Source organism: Somniosus microcephalus, chromosome 2 (assembly GCF_052327205.1).
Source record: "Somniosus microcephalus isolate GS21.2 chromosome 2, FLI_Smic_1.0, whole genome shotgun sequence".
Taxonomy (NCBI): domain Eukaryota; kingdom Metazoa; phylum Chordata; class Chondrichthyes; order Squaliformes; family Somniosidae; genus Somniosus; species Somniosus microcephalus.
In genome coordinates, this window is record NC_140988.1 from 109,330,273 (window position 1) to 109,353,390 (window position 23,118).

The 23,118-nt window shown below is 42.6% G+C and overlaps 1 protein-coding gene across 1 annotated transcript in view; it reads right to left on the reverse strand.

Annotated features, from left to right (window-relative positions):
* Nucleotides 1-19,045, reverse strand: part of otop1 (otopetrin 1) — a 41,406-nt gene extending 22,361 nt beyond the window's left edge. Inside the window, exons 1-4 of the mRNA XM_085961711.1 lie at nucleotides 18,490-19,045; nucleotides 17,678-17,814; nucleotides 17,531-17,589; nucleotides 13,733-13,863 (exon numbers count right to left, since the gene is read on the reverse strand). Coding sequence (XP_085817837.1) covers nucleotides 13,733-13,863; nucleotides 17,531-17,589; nucleotides 17,678-17,814; nucleotides 18,490-18,847 — 685 coding nt within the window. The 5' untranslated portion in view covers nucleotides 18,848-19,045. The remainder of the gene's footprint in view (nucleotides 1-13,732; nucleotides 13,864-17,530; nucleotides 17,590-17,677; nucleotides 17,815-18,489) is intronic.
* Nucleotides 19,046-23,118: the final 4,073 nt, after the last annotated feature.

A 23,118-nucleotide genomic window follows, 5' to 3' on the forward strand; every position in this document is an offset into this window, starting at 1 on the left:
CGCAATGAATTTCATTGGGGAGGCTCGCAGCTAGAAGGTAATTTTTTTGGTTTCGTCAAGGCTAACGGCGGAGCGGCACAATTGTCCAGCAATTAGTGGAGAATCGAAACTCACGGCGTATCTATTCTTCGCCACAAATTGCCGGATTGTTTACAAACTAATAATGGTGAGTGCCATTAATGCGTCATTACTTTCCCAGCAATTTCTGGTTCAGTATTTGTTGCCAATTTGTGGACAATTCATCTTCCGGACCTGCATCCACCGAGAGCTACATCAGACTGCCCCATATTTATTACATAACAACATAAGAATTAGGAGCAGGAGTAAGCCATTGGCCCCTCGAGCCTGCTCTGCCATTCAATAAGATCATGGCTGATTTTCTACCTCAACTCCACTTTCCTGCACTACCCCCATATCCCTCGATTCCCTTACAATTCAAAAATCTATCGATCTCTGTCTTGAATATAGTCAACGACTGAGCCTTCACAGACAGCCCTCTAGGGTAGAGAATTCCAAAGATTCACCACCCTCTGAGTGAAGAAATTTCTCCTAATCTCAGTCCTAAATGGCCGACCCCTTATTCTGAGACTGTGAGCCCTGGTTCTAGACTCCCCAGCCAGGGGAAAGATCCTCCCTGCAGCTACCCTGTCAAGCCCTGTAAAAATGTTGTATGTTTCAATGAGATCACCTCTGATTCTTCTAAACTCTAGAGAATATAGCCTAATCTACTCAATCTCTCCTCATAGGACAATCCCCCTATCCCAGGAATCAGTCTGGTGAACCTTCATTGCACTCCCTCTATGGCCAAGTATATCCTTCCTTAGGTAAGTAGACCAAAACTGTACACAGTACTCCAGGTGTGATCTCAACAGGGCCCTATATAATTGCAGTAAGACATCTTTACTCTTATACTCAAATCCTCTTGTAATAAAGGCCAACATATCATTTGCTTTCCTATTTGCTTGCTGTACCTGCATTTTAACTTTCAGTGATGTGTGTACAAGGACACCTAGGTCCCTCTGAACACCAACATTTCCCAATCTCTCACCATTAAAAAATACTCTGCTTTTCTATTTTTCATACCAAAGTGGATAACTTCACATTTCTCCACATATATTCCATTTGCCATGTTCTTGCCCGCTCACTTAGCTTGTCTATATCCCCTTGAAGCCTCCTTGCATCCTCCTCACAACTTACATTCCCACCCAGCTTTGTATCATCAGCAAACTTGGACATATTACATTTAGTCCCCTCATCCAAATCATTGATATATACTGTGAATAGCTGAGGCCCAAGCACTGATCCTTGCGGTACCCCACTAGTTACAGCCTGCCAACCCGAAAATGACCCATTTATTCCTACTCTCTGTTTTTTGTCTGTTAACAAATCCTCAATCCATGCTAGTATATTACCCACAATCCCATGAGCCTTAATTTTGTTTAATAACCTCTTGTGTGGCACCTTATCGAATGCCTTCTGAAAATCCAAATACACCACATCCACTGGTTCCCCCTTATCTATTCTGCTAGTTACAACCTCAAAAAGCTCAAACAGATTTGTCAAACACAATTTCCCTTTCGTAAATCCGTGTTGACTCTGCCCAATCCTATTATTATTTTCTAAGTGCCCTGTTACCACATCCTTAATAATAGATTCTAGCATTTTCCCTACTACTGATGTCAGGCTAACTGGTCTGTAGTTCCCATTTTCCCTCTCCCTCCTTTCTTAAATAGTGGGGTTACAGTTACTACCTTCCAATACGCAGGAACCGTTCTAGAATCTATGGAATTTTGGAAAATGACAACCAATGCATCCACTATCTCTATAGCCACCTCTTTCAAAACCCTAGGATGTCGGCCATCAGGTCCAGGGAATTTATCGGCTTTCAGTCCCATTAATTTCTCCAGTACTATTTTTTTACTAATACTAATTTCTTTCAGTTCCTTATTCTCACTAGACCCTTGGTTCTCCACTATTTCCGGGAAGTATTTTGCATCTCCTTCCATGAAGACAGACACAAAGTATTTGTTTAATTTCAATGCCATTTCCTTATTCCCCATTATAATTTCTCCTGTTGAAGGGATTATTACTAGTCCTAGCCCCTTCTATTCTTACAGTCAGTCAGTTCAGCTGGTAGCATTAAGAATTATGTCTCTACTCTTAGGTGTTCAAAGCTTATCATAAAAAATGGTGTGGAGCAGGTGCATCTATTTGATGTCAAGGTCTTTGTGTCTTTTTACGACGTGTGAATTAAAAACACCTCAACCGGGTGCACCATTGTCTTCTTAGTTAACTCAACTGGTTGCAACACAGACTCGTGTCTCCTAGGTGTTCCAAGTTCAACACAAAAACAATGTGATGGCTGGTGCCTCCCCCACTTGATGCCATTCCCATGAAGGCATATGTTTCTTCATTTTCTGTGTTTCCGAAGTGTAATTATCACACCTTAACAGAGTATACCATTGTGTTCTTTCCAAGGCTTCAGACTTTCAGGAACCTCCAACCTCCTGTTTCAATAAGGCTATTGATTCAGTGTCAACAACTTATCTTATCTCAATAGCCTGTATGCTGTTTACAGCTTTTTCATTGTTAGGCTTTTAGATTTTCAAACCCAGTATGTCATGTTTTAATAAAGTCAGAATTCTTTTATAGAATGGTGTATTTTTCTGAATAGGTATATTTCTTATTCCTTCACACTGTCTCAGCCTCTAAGGCCACATTTACTTTCGCTAATCTTTTCCTTTTTACATACCTATACAAGCTTTTACAGTCTGTAAGCTGCTATTGTGTGGAGATTGAAACTGTGAACAAAGTGTGAGATGATAACGGATGGATCCAAAATGGTGGAGGTCGGTATGTAACCCTTTGTCTGTAAGGCCACGTGGGCAGGGTGAAACAGGGAGTGAGGAGGAAGTCCCGCCCCCCCACACACATCACAGGAACATGAGTGTATCAGGAAAAGTCAGAGGTGAAACTGACCTACCAGAAGGGGACAACTGAAGGAAGCACAAGGCACCCATTCAGGAAAAATCCTGTGAAGAGACATTGTTGCAGAGGAACAGTGTGAAGAGGAGAGGAACAAAGGGAGGTGTTCAACTGGCCAGTCGACTCTCGGAGCCTACGACCAACTCGAACTGATCACCCGGGAAGGAGTGTATGTATGAAAGTCAGACATACAGCATATATATTGCTAGGGTACTTGTATGTATGCATGAATTAGTAAACTGCAGCATGAATAAAGACCATTTTATTGGAAACAAACTGATCTGTCATTGTTATGCTTATTTGTAATTCTTGGGGTCTGAACAGCAGTACGAGAAAGAACTACAGATTTTGGCGACCACAAAGGGACCCCAAGTGGGAAAAAAGCGTTTTATAACAATGGCGGTTAAGAAAGGGAAAAATATGGAAGGTTTAGTAGCAAAATATATTAACAGAAAAATTGATACAGACAAACCATGGGTAGACACATCTAAGAGCACTGGATATTCCCTGCATGAGTTGGTAACGAGAAGACTGATGTGGACCCCGACCCATTTGTTAGTCCCAACACTGACGCAGAGTCAGGAGAAGGAAGTGACGAGATAAATTTGTCTACGTCCGATGGGAGGCGCTGAAGGCCATGAACCTCAATACAGCTCATCATATGGGAAAACAGCATGTGAAGAATAAGATGAATGTGGGACCCAGTAAACCTGAAAATTGGGACATAGGGGACCAGGCGATGGTCAGGAATTATGCCCGAGTAGGGGTTTTTGAACCATTGTACAAGGGACCATATAACATTGTAGAGAAAGTAAGTCCCCTGGTATTTACAGTACAATTGTCAAAGAGGATCAAATGGTTCCACATTAAACAGATGAAGCGCCACCGAAGAGGGGAATTGGGAAGGAAAAAGGATGATGGAAAGGTTTTGAGCCTCAGGATCCCGAGTGAAGGGTTCGACGTGAGTGTGATGTGATAGGATGATGATCCAGGTATGCCAGGGCAACCGGGTCCTGCTATTAGAGTAACAGGAACACAGCAACCTGCAGCAGTATCTATGCCTTTGTGGGGTCAGGGACCACAATCCACTCTAAGGCGGAGTGTTCACCAGTCGAAACCCAACCCAACATGGACCCCACTGGGAACAACATCAGCACCCTCAGGAGGAGGTGGGAGTAAACCTAAAAGACAAATGATATTGAATGTGTAAATAGGAGTATGTGAATATTAACTGTGTTATGTATTACAGAAGCTCCAGGATGGGGAAACTCCTGTGCGCATTGAGCGTTTTGATACTCGTGGTGGATGGGATTGAACTATATCAGGAATCACAGCAGCTTGGAAACAGCACCAATAGAACCATACCCTCACTGGATACAGGGTTTTCTTTGTAAATGAGCTGAATGTAATAATCAAAAATCAAATTGTAGCATCTTATAATTGGACAGTGAGAGTAACGGAGCAGAGGGTGCATGAGGGGCAAAGGATTTGTTAAAAATGCTCAAATAAGACCACCCCAAACAGTCTTGGAACTTCGGTTTGCACCAGGTGAGACAACAAATAACCTGAAATTGAGGAAGGCAAGAGGAGTTGTGGCTACCCCATTAACTGATGGGACAAGTTACTGTTGGACAAATTTCTGGTCAGGAAATCACATGAGAGTGTACATGTGTAAACAGAAATTTCTCCCATGATAATCCTCAAATTGAAAATCACTATAATAATATTCAATGTTCCAATCAGTCAAAAGAAGCCATTCAATTAAAGGCGAAAGAGAAACCAGTGCCACCCGACGAAGGGAGCGAAGAGTGTCCCACCCCATCCCCTGCTCCAATTAATGGATTGGTGTTGGTTCCGAGTGAGTTGTCAATGTTACGTGATGTTGTATTAGATGCACGGGAGATTATCATCAACATGTCTAGTCTTGCCTTGCCAACATGGTGTAGTGAACCCACTAGGAACTGACTAAGATAGGAAGACGCAGTTAATAAAAATCTTTTGGAAGGAAAATAGCGATCAAGTGACTGCAGGGGAGGAGCCTTAAGCCCCGAAATCCTCGGCCTGGAGGAGGAAGTGCAGTTTGCTTAATAATATAGCAACAATATATTACCAGAGGGGGACAACTGAAGGAAGCACGAGGGAGCCATTCGGGAAAAATCCTGTGAAGAGACACTGTTGCAGAGGAACAGCACAAAGAGGAGAGGAACAAAGGGAGGTGTTTGACCGGCCAGTCAACTCTCGGAGCCTATGACCAACTCAGACTGATCACCCGGGAAGGAGTGTATGTGTGAAAGTCAGACATAGAGTATATATATTGCTAGGGTACTTGTATGTACGCATGAATTAGTAAACTGTAGCATGAATAAAGACCATTTTATTGCAAACAAACTGATCTGTCATTGTTACGCTTATTTGTAATTCTCGGGGTCTGAACGGCAGTACGAGAAAGACCTACAAGTCTGTTTTTATGTCTCTCGCTTGTTTATTCTCGTATTCTATTTTCCCTTTCTTTATCAATTTCTTGGTCCTCCTTTGCTGAGTTCTAAAATCCTCCCAATCTTCAGGCTTACTACTCTTTTTGGCAACATTATAAGCCTCTTCCTTTGATCTAATACTATGTTTAATTTCACTATTTAGCCACGGTTGGACCACTTTTCCTGTGGGGTTTTTGTGCCTTAAAGGAATGTATATTTGTTGTAAATTATGTATTCTTTAAATGCTAGCCATTGCTTCTCTACCATCATACCTTTTAATATAGTTTCCCAATCTACCTTAGCCAACTCACCCCTCATACCTACATATTTTGCTTTGTTTAAATTTAAGGCCTCGTTTCAGATTTAACTAAATCACTTTCAAACTCAATATAAAATTCTATCATATTACAGTCACTCTTCCCTAAAGGCCCCTTTACTACAAGGTTATTAATTAACCCTTTCTCATTGCACAATACTAGATCTAAAATAGCATGTTCTCTAGTTGGTTCCTCAACATACTGATCAAGAGAACTATCTTGCATATATTCCATGAATTCGTCCTCCACACTATTACTGCAAATTTGGTTTGCCCAGTCTATATGTAGATTAAAGTCCCCCATGCTTACTGCATTACCCTTGTTACATGCGCCTCTAATTTCCTGATTTATACTCTGCCCTACATTACAACTACTGTTTGGGGACCTATAAACAACTCCCACCAATGTTTTATGCCCCTTGCTTTTACACCAGGACCCTTACAACTGCACAGAGAGAGAACTCTAATTGCATCACGCTGGGTTAGATTCCTGTAGTGAAAGTCTAGTGTGCTTTCCTTCCATCTCTGCGGCACTACACAATCCCTTCAGGTTGCATCACTTAAAAATCTCCCAAAAAACATGAGTGACCATGGCACGGACATCTGAGGCATACGATCAGACTGTTCTGGTTGGTTGCAACAAAATTCATCGTGGGTCAATCCATTTGTCATGTATCATTTGGACGTCTTTAGGTAACACTGCAATTAAAAATGACTCAGGGGCTTGCAGTTAAATTCAATTTTAAGTGTCAAATTGACTCATTGGTAGCACACTTTCTTTTGAGTCAGAAAGTTGTAGGTTTAAGTGCCATTCCAAGACTTGAGCACATAATCTAAGCTGATACTTCAATGCTACGCTGAGCAAGAGCTGCATTGTCAGAGGTGCCATCATTCAGATGAAACTTTAAACAGAGCCCCTTTAAAAGTCTCAAAGCCTTTCATAGAGAAGTAATTTTAAAATGGTTACGAAGCCAAAGAAGCAGATATTAGAAGGGGTTTCTGTAAAGTCTGTGGGCTGTACAGTTAATAACGACACAGACTTCAGGAGTAACAAACAAACAGGTCTTTACTATTCAGAGGTCAGGGCGAATCTGCCCCAGTTATCCTGCCACAACACTTATATACTGGTGTGGTCACTGTCGGTATTACAGTATACAGAAGCCAAACAAATAGTGCCACACCTAAAGTAGTTCTCTTAAAGGTGAACGGTTACATTCAATAGTTCCCTTAAAGGTAGACGGGTACATACACTACAATCCTCCCTTTTTAGCTTATTACTTACAGAGTCCCCGTTAAACATACATATCTTCAACTTCATATAAAACAATTTACAGATATAATCTCGGTGGGAACAGTTCATAGATTCAGTCTCTGATCTTGACTCGTTCCGAACAGCATCTCTTTGGTGTAGCCGGTTCACATGGCTAGCGTGACTCCTCCATAGCCTTTTTCTTGACGTAACAGCTTGAACTTTCGTCCTGTTGAACCAGCAGTGTGGACTTTTACAACCAACTGGCTGTCTTGATAATTTCCGGTTTTTCAACTAATTTAACTCCTTTCGTAGTGTCCCGCCTGAGATGGTAGAAGTGATAATATTTTAGACGGTTATTATCTTCTGCTTCTTCTTTTTCTTTTCTGCCTTTTTGAAACTCTCGGAGCTCCTTTCTCGGCTGCCAGCTGTAGCGCCACCAACTCTCTATGTTCCTTAGACCTTAAGTGCTTCATCCGGATTTCAGCACTTTGGGAGTTTTCATCACAAACTGAGCAGACCAGATCCTCGTAATATTCAGTGTCACTCAACAGGTCATGGTAATATTCGGGGTCGTCCTGAGTTAGGCCAGTGAGAGGCCCTTCTACTTCCTTCTTATCCATCTGGACGTTAGCCGACGGTGGTTCCTTCCCTAACCATCTTTCTTGAAAAGACTTCTTCAAACATTCATATTCATCCCGCTCTTCCTGGGTTGTCTGCCATTCCTTCACTACTGACCTCATTTGTGAGTTCAATACCTTCCCTTCCATCGGGGATTGCGTTATCAGGCTATTTAATCCTTCTACTGAAGCAGCTGTTTCAACATTCTTCTGTTCACATTGACGTGATTCAACGAACTCTTCATAGAGTAAACTGTAACACAAAATCTGTGTTGCCACCTCAGTTATTTCCGTAACTTTTGGAAGCTCCGAATTCCTTCCCTTTGAAGATTGAAGCTCGTGTTCCCATTGTGGAGTCTTGTCTCTCAGCATGTGAAGGAGTTGGCTGACCGTTAACTCTTCCACGGGGACTCTGTGGATCAGAGTCTTCTCCATTTCATCCACCTTTCCCTCCAATGCTTTCACCTTCCTTTCCTCTTGTACTTTGGTTTCAAGCGCTCGACGAAGTTGCGCCTTGATGCTCCCTAGCTCATGTTCAGGGCCCATTCTTACAGTCTCTGTGTTTCTTACAGTTTCCTTTCCTTCCACTGAAAGGATTCCCAGTTGAATTTGTTCTTCAAGTCGTTGAACCTCGGTCATTGCCGCCTCATATTTGACTTGGGTTTCCTTCAATATTTTTATGAGTTCTTGGACATCTTGTCTTTCATGTTCTGCCATGTCTTTCACCTCTAAATTCTCATCTATGGATGGAACTTCTACCGATGAGTCTGTCTTGGCCTTGAGCTCATCAAGAATTTCCTGCAGCCTTTGGACTTCTTGCTCATGTTCAACCTTTAGTTGTTCATATGCTTCTACTGAAACTAGCTTTTCGGAGGTTGCCGAGTTAATCCCCTCCAGAATTGTAGCCTGGGCCTGTTCATACTGTTCTTTCAACTTCTCACACTCTGCTTGTAAGGAGTCGTAGAGAAGAACTGGAATAAAATCCTGGCTTCCTGAAGATTCCTCTTCATTTGCTTCTTTCGCAATTTCCTGTTGGAGTTCAGCCAAGGCTGCTATGCTATCTGCCTCTTGAAGTCTCACTGCCATCAAATCTTCTTTATTCTTGCAGTCTATCTCAGCCATTTTCCGTTTACTTTCATTTAACTGAGTGAGTAGACCCTTATTCTGGGCTGAGAGATATTGCACCTTCTCATGTAGACCATAGCACTCCTTCTCTGCTCGACATAGCTGGTTACTGCTGATTTGGTTCTGTGTTTCAAGTTCCAACATCCTTTGCTTAGCTTCTTTCAGTTTCGCCCCTATAAGCTCCTCTTGCAACATGGCCACATTATTCACATCAGGTAAAGAAGCGTTTCTCTTTTCCATGTCCAAGATTTTTTTCTGCATCTCTTTAAGTGCACACTGCGATTCAGCTTCTCTTAACCTTGCCTGCACTAGCTCCGTCTCCAATTGCAGAACAAAATCCTCAGTGTAGCGTGGTTTGCCTTTATGCTGTATCTCTAGATCATGCAAATATTCTAACTCCTGAACATCATAAGGGAGATGTGATCGGTAATTGGTCATGATGGTTCTATGGTCGCTCTCTGCTTGAGCCAGCAGGTTCTGTTGTCTTTCCAGACTCTCCCATTCGGTGTCATAGAACTTTTTCATTGTTTTCATCTCTTGTACGAGATGGTAACTTAATTGTTCTAATTGTTGTCGTACTTTGAAATAACGTTGAGTTCGAGCCCGGTGTTCCTCCGTAATGCATATGTCTGTAACTTGAACAGACTCAGAATTCTCTGTCTTTATGCACGCCATCGTTTTTCCAACCTTAGTCAGTGAGTTCATGTTAACCTTGTTTTTCATACGTGGGCTGGACTTATCGTCTTCCGGCTCAGAGTCTGAGCTGCTTGTCTGCACCGAGTCCTCACTCGTCATTGCTTGTAGGTAGTGCCATTCCATGTCTATTTTCTTGATCCACTCCCGTCCTAGAAGTGGTGGTCCTCCCTCAGGTAGTATGTACAAGTTCATTCTTGGGTGTACTTTACCCCTATCTCTCACCTTGACTCTTATTTTTCCCATGGGGTATACTTTATGCCCCGTGTATGTCTGCAATACGAACTTGGTATCTCTTAAGGGTATGTGTGGGAATAGCCGGTGGTAATCCCTTCGATTTATGACTGATACAGCTGATCCAGTGTCCAACTCCATTTTCACTTGGACTCCAGCTATTTTTAGCATGACCCAGATAGTTTGTAGGTCAGCTTCCTTACTCACATGGTGGATACTCAGACTACCCAGCTCCTGGCCGTTTGGATCTGAGTCTGGATTCTGTTCGTCTGAACTCTTCTCAGCCCCCTTGTATACCTTGTTGTACTTTTCTTGTGATGGCTTCCTTTGGTTGTTGGTCTTCTTCCCTGACCGGCATACCTTAGCGATGTGACCCAGTTTGCCACATTTCCTACATTCTTGGTTCTTAAACCAGCATTGATTCTGGCCGTGTGTTGTCTTCCCACAACGATAGCATTTTGTTGTACTCGAGGTAATTTGGTCCACCCAGAGTGCCGCCGCCTTTAGTTGCATTTCCGCCGTTCCTTTCGCTGCGGCTTCGTGTGATGCGGCTATAAGGACAGCCCTGTCAAGTGTAAGGTCGTTCTCTTCTAGTAGGCGCTTTTGCGTCCCTTCCTTGGACAATCCGCCTATGAACTTGTCTCGCAGTGCCTCTGTCAGATTCCCTCCGAACTGGCAGTATTTCGCTAGCCTACGCAGTTCGACCAAGTATTCTGCGTTGCTTTCGTCTTTCCGTTGCGTTCTTGCATAGAATTTGAATCGTTCAGCCAACATCAACGGTGTGGGGTTCAAGTGGTCCTTCAGAACAGCCACAATCTCTTCGAAAGACTGATCCACCGGTTTAGCTGGTGCTAGTAAATCCTTCAAGAGCCCGTATGTCTTTGCGCCCATCGAGTTTAACAATGTTATCGCCTTGTCATCTTCCTCTATTTTGTTGGCTTCACAATAGATCTCGATGCGTTCCACGTACGTGGCCCAGTCTTCTATCTCAGAATTAAAATCGTTAATATTCCCTCGCTTAGGCATCTTCCTTTCCTTGGAGCAGCACAGTATTTCTTTAAGTATTATTTATTATCTGTTTATTTCTAAAATGGCGGTTTTCCCTCGAAAATGGCGGTTTCCCGCTCTTCCCTTCTCTCTCTCTCTCTCTGCCCACTTCAATGGCAGTTAAGATGGTGGTTTTTCCCGCGAAAATGGCGGTTTCCCGCTCTTCCTTTCTCTCCCCGCCCACTTCAATGGCGGTTTCCCGCCTCTGTCGTCTTCTCCGCCTAATGGCGGCTTTCCGCGTTTCTTCCTGGTGGAAGGGGTACACTTTCCCCACAGCGGACAGGTTCAGCCGCTGGGCTGGCTCTCGCACAGCTCCCCTTACTCGGCTCTGTCTTTTCCTCCCGCCCGCACGGCTCTACCGGCGCTGGGTACACCCCGTTAACGGAGGACAGTTCAGCCGCTGGACTGGCTCTTGCGCAGTCTCTCTCTCCGTACCCGGCTCTGTCGCTCTCTCCCCCGCACGTTCGGTTCTACCGGCTCTGGGTACCCCGTTGGTGGAGAACAGTTCAGCCGCTGGACTGGCTCTCGCGCAGTCTCTCTCCCCTTGTTCGGCTGTGTCTCTCTCCCACTCCCGCACGTTCGGTTCTACCGGCTCTGGGTACCCCGTTGGTGGAGAACAGTTCAGCCGCTGGGCTGGCTCTCGCGCAGCCTCCTTTGCTCGGCTCTGCCTCTCCCACACGCTCGGTTTCAGCGCTCCGCGGCTTCGTCGCCGCCCGGATCTTTCCCGCCGATCGCGGTCCGGCTGTCACCCGACGCCGTTGGACCCGACTTCTGACCGGCTCAGCTCCCCCTCGACCGAGGTCGAGTGCTCTGCCCTTATCCTCTGGATACTTCTACACCTTCCCCTACTCACAGTCTCTTCGGCCGCCTTGTTCCCTGCTGATCGGCTCACTCCGTACCGTGGTAGAAGGGTAGTCAGTGCCTGTTGCAGACGGAAGCTTTTGTTGCTAAAGTCTTCCACCTTTCTCCTGCTGCAGCCTCGTGTTTTCTCCCAGCAGAACGACGAGGGCGGTTGCCTCTCTTCGACGCTCTTCTTGCTTTGGTAGTCTTGCCGCAGGGGACGATCGGACTCGTCGCCACTGTAAAGTCTGTGGGCTGTACAGTTAATAACGACACAGACTTCAGGAGTAACAAACAAACAGGTCTTTACTATTCAGAGGTCAGGGCGAATCTGCCCCAGTTATCCTGCCACAACACTTATATACTGGTGTGGTCACTGTCGGTATTACAGTATACAGAAGCCAAACAAATAGTGCCACACCTAAAGTAGTTCTCTTAAAGGTGAACGGTTACATTCAATAGTTCCCTTAAAGGTAGACGGGTACATACACTACAGTTTCTACATTTTTTGTCAAAAAGTTGAGTTTTATATGGGTCTTGATGGAGAAGCAAAGCAGTTTAGAAAGGAAATTCCAGTGTGTGGAGCCAAGGCAGCTGAAAGCAGTGCAACCAGTGCTGGACAAAGGGAGCAGGACTGCACAAGAGGGTGGAGTCAGAGGAGTGGAGAGTTTGGGCGGATTGTAGCACGACAGGAGTTTACACAGATAAGAAGGGATGAGGCCATGCAGAGATTTGAACACGAGGATGAGAATTTTAATGTTGAGCTGTTGGGGACTGGAAGCAATTTAGGTTAGTGAGGACAGGAGTGACAGGAGAGTGGAACTTGGTGCAGAACAGGATATGGGCAGCAGAGTTTTAGATGAGCTGAAATTTATGGAGGGTGAAGGATGGGAGGCCGGTCTGGTGGTGGCAAAAGCATGGTTGAGGGTTTCAGCGGCAGGCGGGATGAGGTTGGGCAGAGACAGGCATAGGTAGAAGTAGGTGGTCTTTGTAACAGAGAATACGTGGTCAGAAGCCCAGCTCAAGGTCAACACCATCAAGAACAGATTAAGTAGTCACTTATGCCAATGCTACTTATAGGACCTTGTGTGCCAATTGGCTGCTATATTTGACATATTACTTCAAAAATTAATTCATTGGTAGTGAATCGCTTTGGGACATTACTTAGGATGTGTTAAGCACTATATAACTGCAAGTTACTTATTTAACCAAAATCTGTTTTATGGCATATTTACTATTATATTAGGACAGACAAAAATCAAACAAGCTGCATTACAGAAATATGGGATATCCTTGATAAAGCAGCCTAGAGTTACTATATAACCAGTTAAGATTCATTGCACTGTATAATGAGAGCTGCTACTTCTGGTATTCACTGCAAGATCTTTGGGTTAGATTATTGCCTTCACCATCTGGGGGGTAACCTGGCAGAGTGGATTGCTTGCCCTTTAGAGAATCGGTCCAATTTTTATTCCATTGAAAATCTAACCCAGAGTGTTCTCAAACCTTTAATTCTATCAGTGCTTTGCTTAGTGAGTGCATTGTGTCTCATGTTGATTTATATGTATTTGCAGTATACTAACTGGTCAGCACACTACAACATTTTATTTCTCCTTTTACTCTCACAATCTGACTTTTGCATCCAATAGTGAATGCACAATGTAATTACCTGACTGATGGAATTATTTTCTATTTCAGCGATTTTCTAATGATTCAGGATTCCATAATCCGTCAAATGCAAACATAGGGGTAGAATTTTGTTTTCACTGTCTGGGTGGTAATCTGACTGTGTGGATCACCCACCCATTATAGAACCCACCTGATTTTATGTTCAAGCCTAATTGATGTGATTTACAGTTAATTTAGAACACTACGTATTATCTTGCTGGTTACAGAATTAAGAGAATACCATCAACATTTTAGGACTTGTAGAATTTGGGCAACTGAGAAAATTGACAGATTTTTAAATATGTGAAATGGGGCTTTAGCACATATATATATATTGAGATAATCAGTTTAGATCATATACTTCACTCTAGATTGTGTATTCATTAAATTGAAATACAAGCCGCTTTATAACTGGTCAAGAAATATCCTCTAATTTTCTATTTCTCCTGTTCAAGATTTTGAATTGACTATAATTTCTTACCCACAGTTATGTTGGTAAAGCCAAGTGCTGCCAGTCGCTTTTTGTGGTCACTCAACTGATGTTTTGACTCTGCGACTACACCGTTCACCCACAACAACAGGTTTGTAAAGACAGCATGAATCATTCCAAATCTAAAAAGCAATAATAATCTTGTAATGCACACAAAAATTACTAAATAAATTCAGACATCAAACCACATTATGAATTTTACCATGGAAAACAGTCTCCTAGAAACCACAAGAGTTTAAAACTTGCAAAATTAAAATAAAATAACTTATATACTATTTTAAGTAAACATTAGTTCTGCCAAATTAGTTTCAGGAGACAATTATCTCTCGTTACAAAGATAGTTTTTTTATAACAGTTTATACACATTTAACATGGTTTATTGTTAAAACAAGGAAACATTGTTAAAATAAAGCAGACATAACAGGTAATAAGACAGCACATGCAAGTTATTATTTATGACTCCATCACCACTGCACCAAAATCTCTGTTTACCATTTTTATGGCTAACTGCAAAATCCAATGGCAATTTCCCACAAGATACTGCAATGATGATCTTATATATCAGGAGATAAATTTCACCACAGACAAAACAAAATTACAAAATAAGATTCTGTGATCAGATGCCAAATTATGTGAAATGATATGTTACTTTTAGAAATGTTTATTTTGGGATGCCACATACAAGAAGATGGAGAATGTGGCAACAACAAAAATTCCAGCTCACTGTCTATAAAACAGAAGAGACTTGGGAGGTGGGGGGGGGGGGCAGTTTAACCTAACAGACCGAGCAGGAAACCCACCGGATCGGGTGGAACGCCAGTTTCACACAAAAAATATCCATTGACTTTATGAAATAGTGGAGTACTGAAAAGTCATGCAACTGTAATTTGGCTTTTTTTTGGCAGCAATGGAACCATTTGGTATCGAAGTAAAAGTGGTAGCATAATGGCACTGAAAGAGTGAAATCAGTTCAGCAATATCAGTTACACCAGATTTTCATTGATGCAATGCGACAAACCAGTTTGCATTTATAAAAAACCATATCAAATATAACTGGGCTATTATACTCTCATATTGCCCAGAGATACTGGATTTACATAGAGGAGCAAATTTGAAGGCAAATTACAGAAAGATGCAAGAACTACAGAGTTGTGATAATGGAGGACTTCAATTATCCTAATATAGACTGGGATAGTAATAGTGAAAAGGGCAAAGAGGGTAAGGAGTTCCTGAAATGTGTACAAGAAAACTTTCTTGATCAGTGTGTTTCTAGCCCAACGAGGATGGAAGCAGTGCTGGATCTAGTTCTGGGAAATGGGGCAAGTGAAGCATGTTTCAGTGGGAGACCATTTGGGGAACTGTGATCATAATATCAGCTTTAGAATAGTTATGGAAAAGGACAAGGTACATTCAAGCATAAAAATACTAAACTGGAGGAGGCTAACTTCAACGAGTTTAAAGGAGATCTTGTCCAGGTGGATTGGAGTCAAAAATTGGTAAGCAAAACAGTAATTGAACAATGGGAGGCCTTCAAAGAGGAGATGGCTCGGGTACAGAGTAGACACATTCCCATGAGGGGGAAAGGAAAGGCATACGAAGCTAGAGCTCCCTGGACGACTAAAGATATAGAGGTTAAAATGAGACATAAAAAGGATGCTTATGACAATTGTATAGTTCATAATACAGTAGAGAACCAAACTGAATATAGAAAGTACAGAGGCAGTTTAATAAAGGGAATAAGAGGGGCAAAGAGAGTGTATGTGAGTGGATTAGTAGCTACCATAAAAGGGAATGCAAAAGTCTTTTATAAACACAAATAGTAAAGGGGTGGGGCTGATTAGGATGAAAAAGAAGATCTTGTGGAGGCAGAGGGCATGGCTGAAGTACTAAATGAGTACTTTGAATCTGTCTTCACTAGAGAAGAGGATGCTGCCAATGTAGCAGTAAAGGAGGAGACAGTAGCGATATAGGATAGGATAAAAATAGATAAAGAGGATGTACTTAAAAGGTTGGCAGTCCTCAAAGCAGAAAACTACCCGGTCCGGATGGGATGAGGGAAGTAAGTGTGGAAATTGCAGAGGCTCTGGCCACAATCTTCCAATCCTCCCTAGATATGGAGGTGGTGCCAGAGGACTGGGGGATTGCAAATTGTTACACCCCTGATTAAAAAAGGGGAGGAGGACAAACCTGCCAACTACAGGCCAGTCAGCCTAACCTTGGTGGTTGGGAAACTTTCAGAGACAATAATCCGGGACAAAATTAATTGGTATTTGGAAAAGTATGGGCTAATAAATGAAAGCCAGCACGGATTTGTTAAAGGCAAATTATTTTTGACTAACTTGATTGAGTTCTTTGATGACGTAATGGAGAGGGTTGATGAGGGTAGTGCGGTTGCTGCTTTTAAAAAAAAAAAAATATTCATTTTATGGGATCAGGGCGTCGCTGGCAATGCCAGCATTTATTGCCCATCCCTAGTTGCCCTTGAGAAGGTGGTGGCGAGCTGCCTTCTTGAACTGCTGCAGTCCGTGTGGTGATGGTACTCCCACAGTGCTGTTAGGTAGGGAGTTCCAGGATTTTGATCCAGCGACGATGAAGGATCGGCGATATACTTCCAAGTCAGGATGGTGTGTGACTTGGAGGGGAACGTGTTCCCATGCGCCTGCTGCCCTTGTCCTTCTAGGTGGAAGAGGTTGTGTATACATTGGTGTTCCCCAGGGGTCGGTATTAGGGCCACTGCTCTTTTGATATATATTAATGACCTGGACTTGGGTATACAGGGCAGAATTTCAAAGTTTGCAGATAACATGAAACTCGGAAGTGTAGTAAACAATGAGGAGGCTAGTAACAGACTTCAGGAGGACATAGACTGGTAAAATGGGCAGACACATGGCAGATGAAATTTAACACAGTGAAGTGTGAAGTGATACATTTTGGTAGGAAGAATGAGGAGAGGCAATATAAACTAAATGGTACAGTTTTAAAGGGGGTGCAGGAACAGAGAGACCTGGGGGTGTATGTACACAAACCTTTGAAGGTGGCAGGACAAGTTGAGAAGGTTGTTAAAGGAGCATAAGGGATCCTTGGTTTTATTAATAGAGGAATAGAGTAAAAAAAGCAAGGAAGTTATGCTAAACTTTTATAAAACACTGGTTAGGCCTCAGCTGGATTATTGTGTTCAATTCTGGGCACTACACTTTAGGAAGGATGTCTAGGCCTTAGAGAGGGTGCAAAAGAGATTTACTAGAATGGTACCAGGGATGAGGGACTTCAGTTATGTGGAGAGACTGGAAAAGCTGGGGTTGTTCTCCTTAGAGCAGAGAGAGGTGTTCAAAATCATGAAGGGTTTTGATCGAGTAAATAAGGAGAAACTTTCCAGTGGCAGAAGGGTCGATAACCAGAGGACACAGATTTAAGGTGATTGGCAAAAGAACTGGAGGTGACATGAGGAAACATTATTTTACACAGCAGTGGTCTGGAATGCACTGCCTGAAAGGGTGGTCAAAGCTGATTCAATAGTAACTTTCAAAGGGGAATTGAATAAATACTCAAAGGGGAAAATTTTTTACAGGGTTATGGGGAAAGAGCAGGGAAGTGGGATTAATTGGATAACTCTACCAAAGAGCCGGCACAGACACCATGGGCCGAATGACCTCCTTCTGTGCTGTATCATTCTATGATTCTAATTCTCGAGTTTTCTGAAATGAGGTATTTAAATATGTACACAATCATTTAATACACAGTCTAACTGAAGAAATGTAATGCAAATTTAGAATTTGGCACAAGTTTTACCTTTCAATAATTTGAAAAGTTTGAATGACATCCTTTGCATGAAACCAAAGGAAATACACCTGAAAATAAATTATATTTTCATAAAACATATAAAATGTACTGGCACCACTAATAATAACAAACCAAAGGTCAGATACATATACATGCCTGGGAGAGTGTGTGCACTGCATGGACCGCAGGAAAGACACCTTTGGCAGCTGTGAGGCAACTTGAATATCCAATGTAGTATCCAATTTTAAACATATCCAGAACTAAACTCAAGATGGCAAACAAGGTTAAAGCACCTAGTAATGAAATGCACCAAACTTTAAGCTCGAGGGAAACACAAGCTGATCTTAAAGCACCAATCACATTCATCCCACGTGACTTTAATTGTCAAATTGGCATTTTAAGGGTGTCTTTATCCACATACAATGAGCGCTGGAAATTTGTTCCCCGTTCTTTAAATTCATATCTGACGTGCTGTAAATCGTTTGTAGTTCATTACTTTCACAAAGGCTGTGTTAACATGCTATGCGCCGACCGCCCCCCCCCCATACTAGATGAGTTTATTGAAGCGTATAATGCTAAAGCCCAATTCTTATTCGTGTGAAGATACAAATAAACACTTCAGTGGCGAAATTGAAACCATACATGCTGCAGTCGGATTTGTCACAAACTGTAACCTGGCACGCTGTTCGAGATATTAGAAATATTCCACTTGATCCAAATTGCATATTAAAATACAGCCACACAGGACAACTACACTGCCATTACCAAGGTAGTATTTGTTACTGAGAACCATAAACCTAATATTTAAACATTTTTACAGACAATTCCTAGTAAAAATCGTATTATGGCGCCTTTAACAAAGCATCGCAATTTGAGAATATATCCAAATAAATGTCACAATCTACGTCAGAAATAACAATTGATGTTCTCTAAAATGTGGTCTAGCATCGCATACTTGCATACTGTACCTCTCAGCCACCTGGGTCCAGCGTGGTCATCTTTACCCATGACCAGCCCTCTCTTTCCGTGCCTTAAGAAGTAGCAGAGCATCCATGCCAGCTGCATCACCACGAGGGTGCTGAGGTAGGCTAAGATGTGCTCCTGTGCCACTTCGGCTTTCTGAAATGCCGCTGCCACCGTCAGCACCAGGCCCAGCACAAACACGTTGATGCCGTACTGAGCGCTCAGGGTGACGGCATTCTTCAGGGGCTCGGTGTCTGGTAAGGAGCTGGTGAACCTTCCTAAGCTTTGATCTTCCACTGCTGGGCTCTTGCTGGAGCGCCGCTTGCTGTGACACAGAACCTCTAATCTGCATCCTTCATCCATCACCAGCTATCGACTGGATATGTGGGCACAGCCTGATCTGAAAAAGAAAACAACCTTTAAATGAAACTCATTTACAATCCCCTCCCGTTATAAATACATTCCAGACAGATAAAAATAGTCGACTTTCACTATTAATGGTATCTTCAATTAACATAGATAAGCCAGAGATAGGTAGGTACAGATAGACAACTTTATTTTGATAAATACTGAAACTTCAGTGAATTCAGAAACTTTCATATCGTTATATTTAATTCTACTTGGCACAGTTCTGCGTTAGACATTTGACACAAAAGCATTACTTTCCTGATGCTAGCTTGTAATTTATAGCGGATATTCATAGGTGAAACTTCGATTCTCACTGCATCAGACAGTATTCGCATGTTGTGTTTATATTGCCAAGGTGTTCCGACATGTTTAACCAAAAACTTTACCTAAAATCTCACTTTGTATAGTTTCCGAAAAGCTTGGAGGTATCAAGGAGCAGGGTTCCACTATTCTCTGTCTGCAAATGATTCACTGACACGATCCGTGCCTTTATGTGGTGAAGGCGTCATTGTGAGTCTGCAAAGTGTACAGGAGTCGGACTAACGTCCAATCCCATTCTATTTCACTTTACAGGTCCTGTTTCGTGGGAACTGACCCAATTGACCCAACCCGTCCTTCCACTGCTTTGTTCCATTTTAGTTGGTAACCATTCACGAAGTTATGTGCTCACCATCGCGGGGGTTTATGCCAAGCTTATCTATATTATTTAACTTTTGGTCAATTTGTTATCTAAGCGACCCTAATGCTTACTACAAGGGTCGTGTTTAACAATAAATTTAATTTATGTGATTTTGGTTTAATATAATTTTCGTTTACACTTTGTAGAAAATACTTTCAGTGTTGGTGTCAGGACGTGTTAAGATAGTTGTTAGTTCCTATTTATCTACTGTGCGCGCATTTTAAGCAGGGCCAACTTGGCAAAATAAATCAGAGCCCGAAGCAACCCTGTCTCGCTGTCTTGCCTTTTTATATTACAAGGTAGCAGGAGACAGGGGGACTCGCCTAAGCGGTAATGCCGAGAGACAAGAAGCCTCTGATTTATCTCTTCTATCCTACTAAATTGTTAATTGCCCATTGATCAGCTCTCCAGGGACCTAGGCAGGTACTGAATCACATTATTCAGCGCACTGTTGGGCTGTTCAGAGGGTTGGGACAATTTTAATTAAACCAAATCTTCTTAATTTCTTCTTCTTAGGCAGTCCCTCGGAACCAAGGATGACTTGCTTCCACACTAAAAATGAGTTCTCAGGTGACTGATGAGTCCAGTGTGGGACCTACAGTCTCAGTGGGGCAGACGGTGGTCGAAGGGGCAGGTGCTTGGGTTGACGTGCGCTCCTTCTACTGTTTGCGCTTGGCTTCCGCTTGCTCCTGGCGAAGAGACTCGAGGTGTTTGGCACCTTCCCGGATGCTTCTCCTCCACTTTGTGCAGTCTTGGGCCAGGGATTCCCAGGTGTCGGTGGGGAAGTTACACTTTTTCAAGGAGGCTTTGAGTGTGTCCTTGAAGCATTTCCTCTGCCCATCTGGGGCTCTCTTGCGGTGTCAGAGCTCCGAGTAGAGCACTTGTTTTGGGAATCTCGTATGGGGCATGCGGATGATGTGACCCGTCCATCGGAGCTGATTGAGCACGGTCAAAGCTTCGATGCTGGGGATGTTGGCCTGGGTAACCCCCGCAAGGGTGAGCACATAACTTTGTGAATGGTTACCAACTAAAATAAGGTGCCACTGTGTAACCCAGTATCAATGGGACAGAAAACAGCACTACAAGTGTCCTCTCAATCTGAGGCAGGCATCACTACTAAAACACTCTTGCAGGTCGTCCAAATAAAAAGAAAAGGATATAAAAACTAGATCACAATCAATGATGCACTTTAACGTCCTGCGGTGCCCACTGGTCACGGAGGTTCGGAGTTGTGGAGCGGGAGAGGCAGAGCAGTTCTACAGCAATGTCAGGGGCTCGGGGGAGAGAGCAGCGAGATTGTCTTACACAGAAAGGTTACTAACAGGGTGGACAGTTGGGAGATCTCCGGAGAGAACGGCAGCAGTGAGATGACTGGAGAGAAAGAGAAAAGGTTAGAGATCAAAGAGGGAACGGAAGGCAGCAAAAGCAGCCAGAGAGTAACTTAGCGAGAAGAGATAAAGGGAAGATTAACAGAGACTTGGAGAAAGAGTGTAATAAGAGAAAAACACAAAGAAAGGAAGAGCAACAAAGACACAAGGAGAGAGAACAATAAGACACAGGAGGGGTTACTGAATCTCCTGTCTCATACTATTTTTTCTAATATGTATGTCTATTTTTTTGCTCACATTTTTAGAACATAAATTTCAGCTCCGAGGTGAGAAACAGAGAAAGAGTAACAGTGGCACAGTATGTAGAGTATGAAGATCAATCTTTTGATCAGAGAAACATAAGCTTGATGTAATGTGCCATTCGGACCTCTGTAAGATCAACAAGTGAGTTAAGTGGCACTTTTTGAATACAATTAGTAACCTTGACCTCTGTTTCAGGAACAAAAACAAATCATGAATAGTGAAATACACAAAAATTCCTACTTTACGTGCAAATTTGTGTTTTTTTGCACGCCTAGAAACCCTAGAATAAAAACACACTCCTTTGTTACTTGACCTCGTCAGTCCAAAGTGCCATTGGAAGGGGATGGGATGGGGAAGAGGAAAGTAACCCCACATTTCTTGGAACTAGCTGATTTAATGATATAGGATGCAGTTATACTGCCACTGTCATATCGGCACAAAAGTAGTCGTGTAACATGGGAACGAGGTCCGATCTGATTCCCAAGTACACTGCAGCAAACTGGTGTGAGACCCTCTCACAGCAGTTTGAGCTTGCACTGGTTATAGGTAACTCCAACCGCAAAGCCATATTTTAGAATGCATTGGATCAGCTATCACTTACTTGAACAACTCCAAGGCACCATCAGTTTTCTGGTATCTCACCCATATTTAGTTATAGTGTCAGTTTGGGCACTGCACATCAGGCTAACCAACAAGAGGGTCATCACAGCCAAGCTTGATCTTATTCCGACCCTATATATTTCCATGCAGACTTCCAGCAGCGTCCAGTAGATAAGATCAGGAGCTCTGACCGCGTCTGATTTCATCCCTCACCCCCAAGCTCAGGGGCACCAATGACGATTGCAGAGTTGCCACTACTGGCATAACTTGAGCTTTTTTTAAATATAGCGGTTAATACCACACTTGTAACTTTGCAATAAAGGGAAAAAGTAAGTCAAATGAATAATAATTTACATCGTATCTACATGGATATTGATAATTGAGATAATGGAGCGATTGAGCAGACTGGGCTCTTTGGGGGGCGGGGGGATGACGAGGAAGAGGAGACAGGATTGATGTCTTTAAAATTATGAAGATGTTCAATAGGGAGAAATGAGAATGTGGAACTCACTGCGGAATGGAGCAACTGAATCAGATAGCACTGATGCATGAGCAAGAAGCAAATGTAGGGATATGTGGGCAGAATGGGAAGAGATATTGGCCTGTATTTTCTGATCGCAGGCCTCCCTCGTTTAACTGCGCATGAGCGGACGCCAGAAGTTGCGGTCAATTTTACCCTGTAATAACGGTGAACGCCGACAGCCTCGCCGTTATTAGTACAGCAAAATCCATGCCATTATTTAAGCATCCAAAATTTAGGCCTGGTTGCTGTTTATGTCATACATCACAAGTGATTATAGACCCTGCGTATATGCTCATGTTTTTGCAATAATTTAAAGATCAATGTTTATGTGCATTGCTTTCTTTCAACATATACATTTTAACGTTGGTTCTTAATTATTTTCTGCAATTTCCCTACCATTAACTTATCACAAGATTTTTCCCACCATAAATATATGAAAGCTCTCGGCCATGATTACATGGGATGTTTGAGTAAAACTAATTGGTAACTAAGGGGTTAATCTCATGAACAGAAAAGTCAGAGTTAACCTGAAAACTGAAGCACGTAACAGAAATGACACTGCAATCGTATTACTGTATTCTTCTGCAAATAAACTATTTTAGGATTTCATAAGTTAAATACCACGTATAAATTTATTCAGCCATTTAAAAAATAATGGTATCCAATCATTTCAAAGACAGTAAAGAATGCTTACATTTCTGGAACTTCAGTGTCATAAGTCACCCAGCAATTGTCAGAATTTAAAATGCACTTATGTTCTTAGTTTGAAAATTAAATCACCTTGTATGCAAAT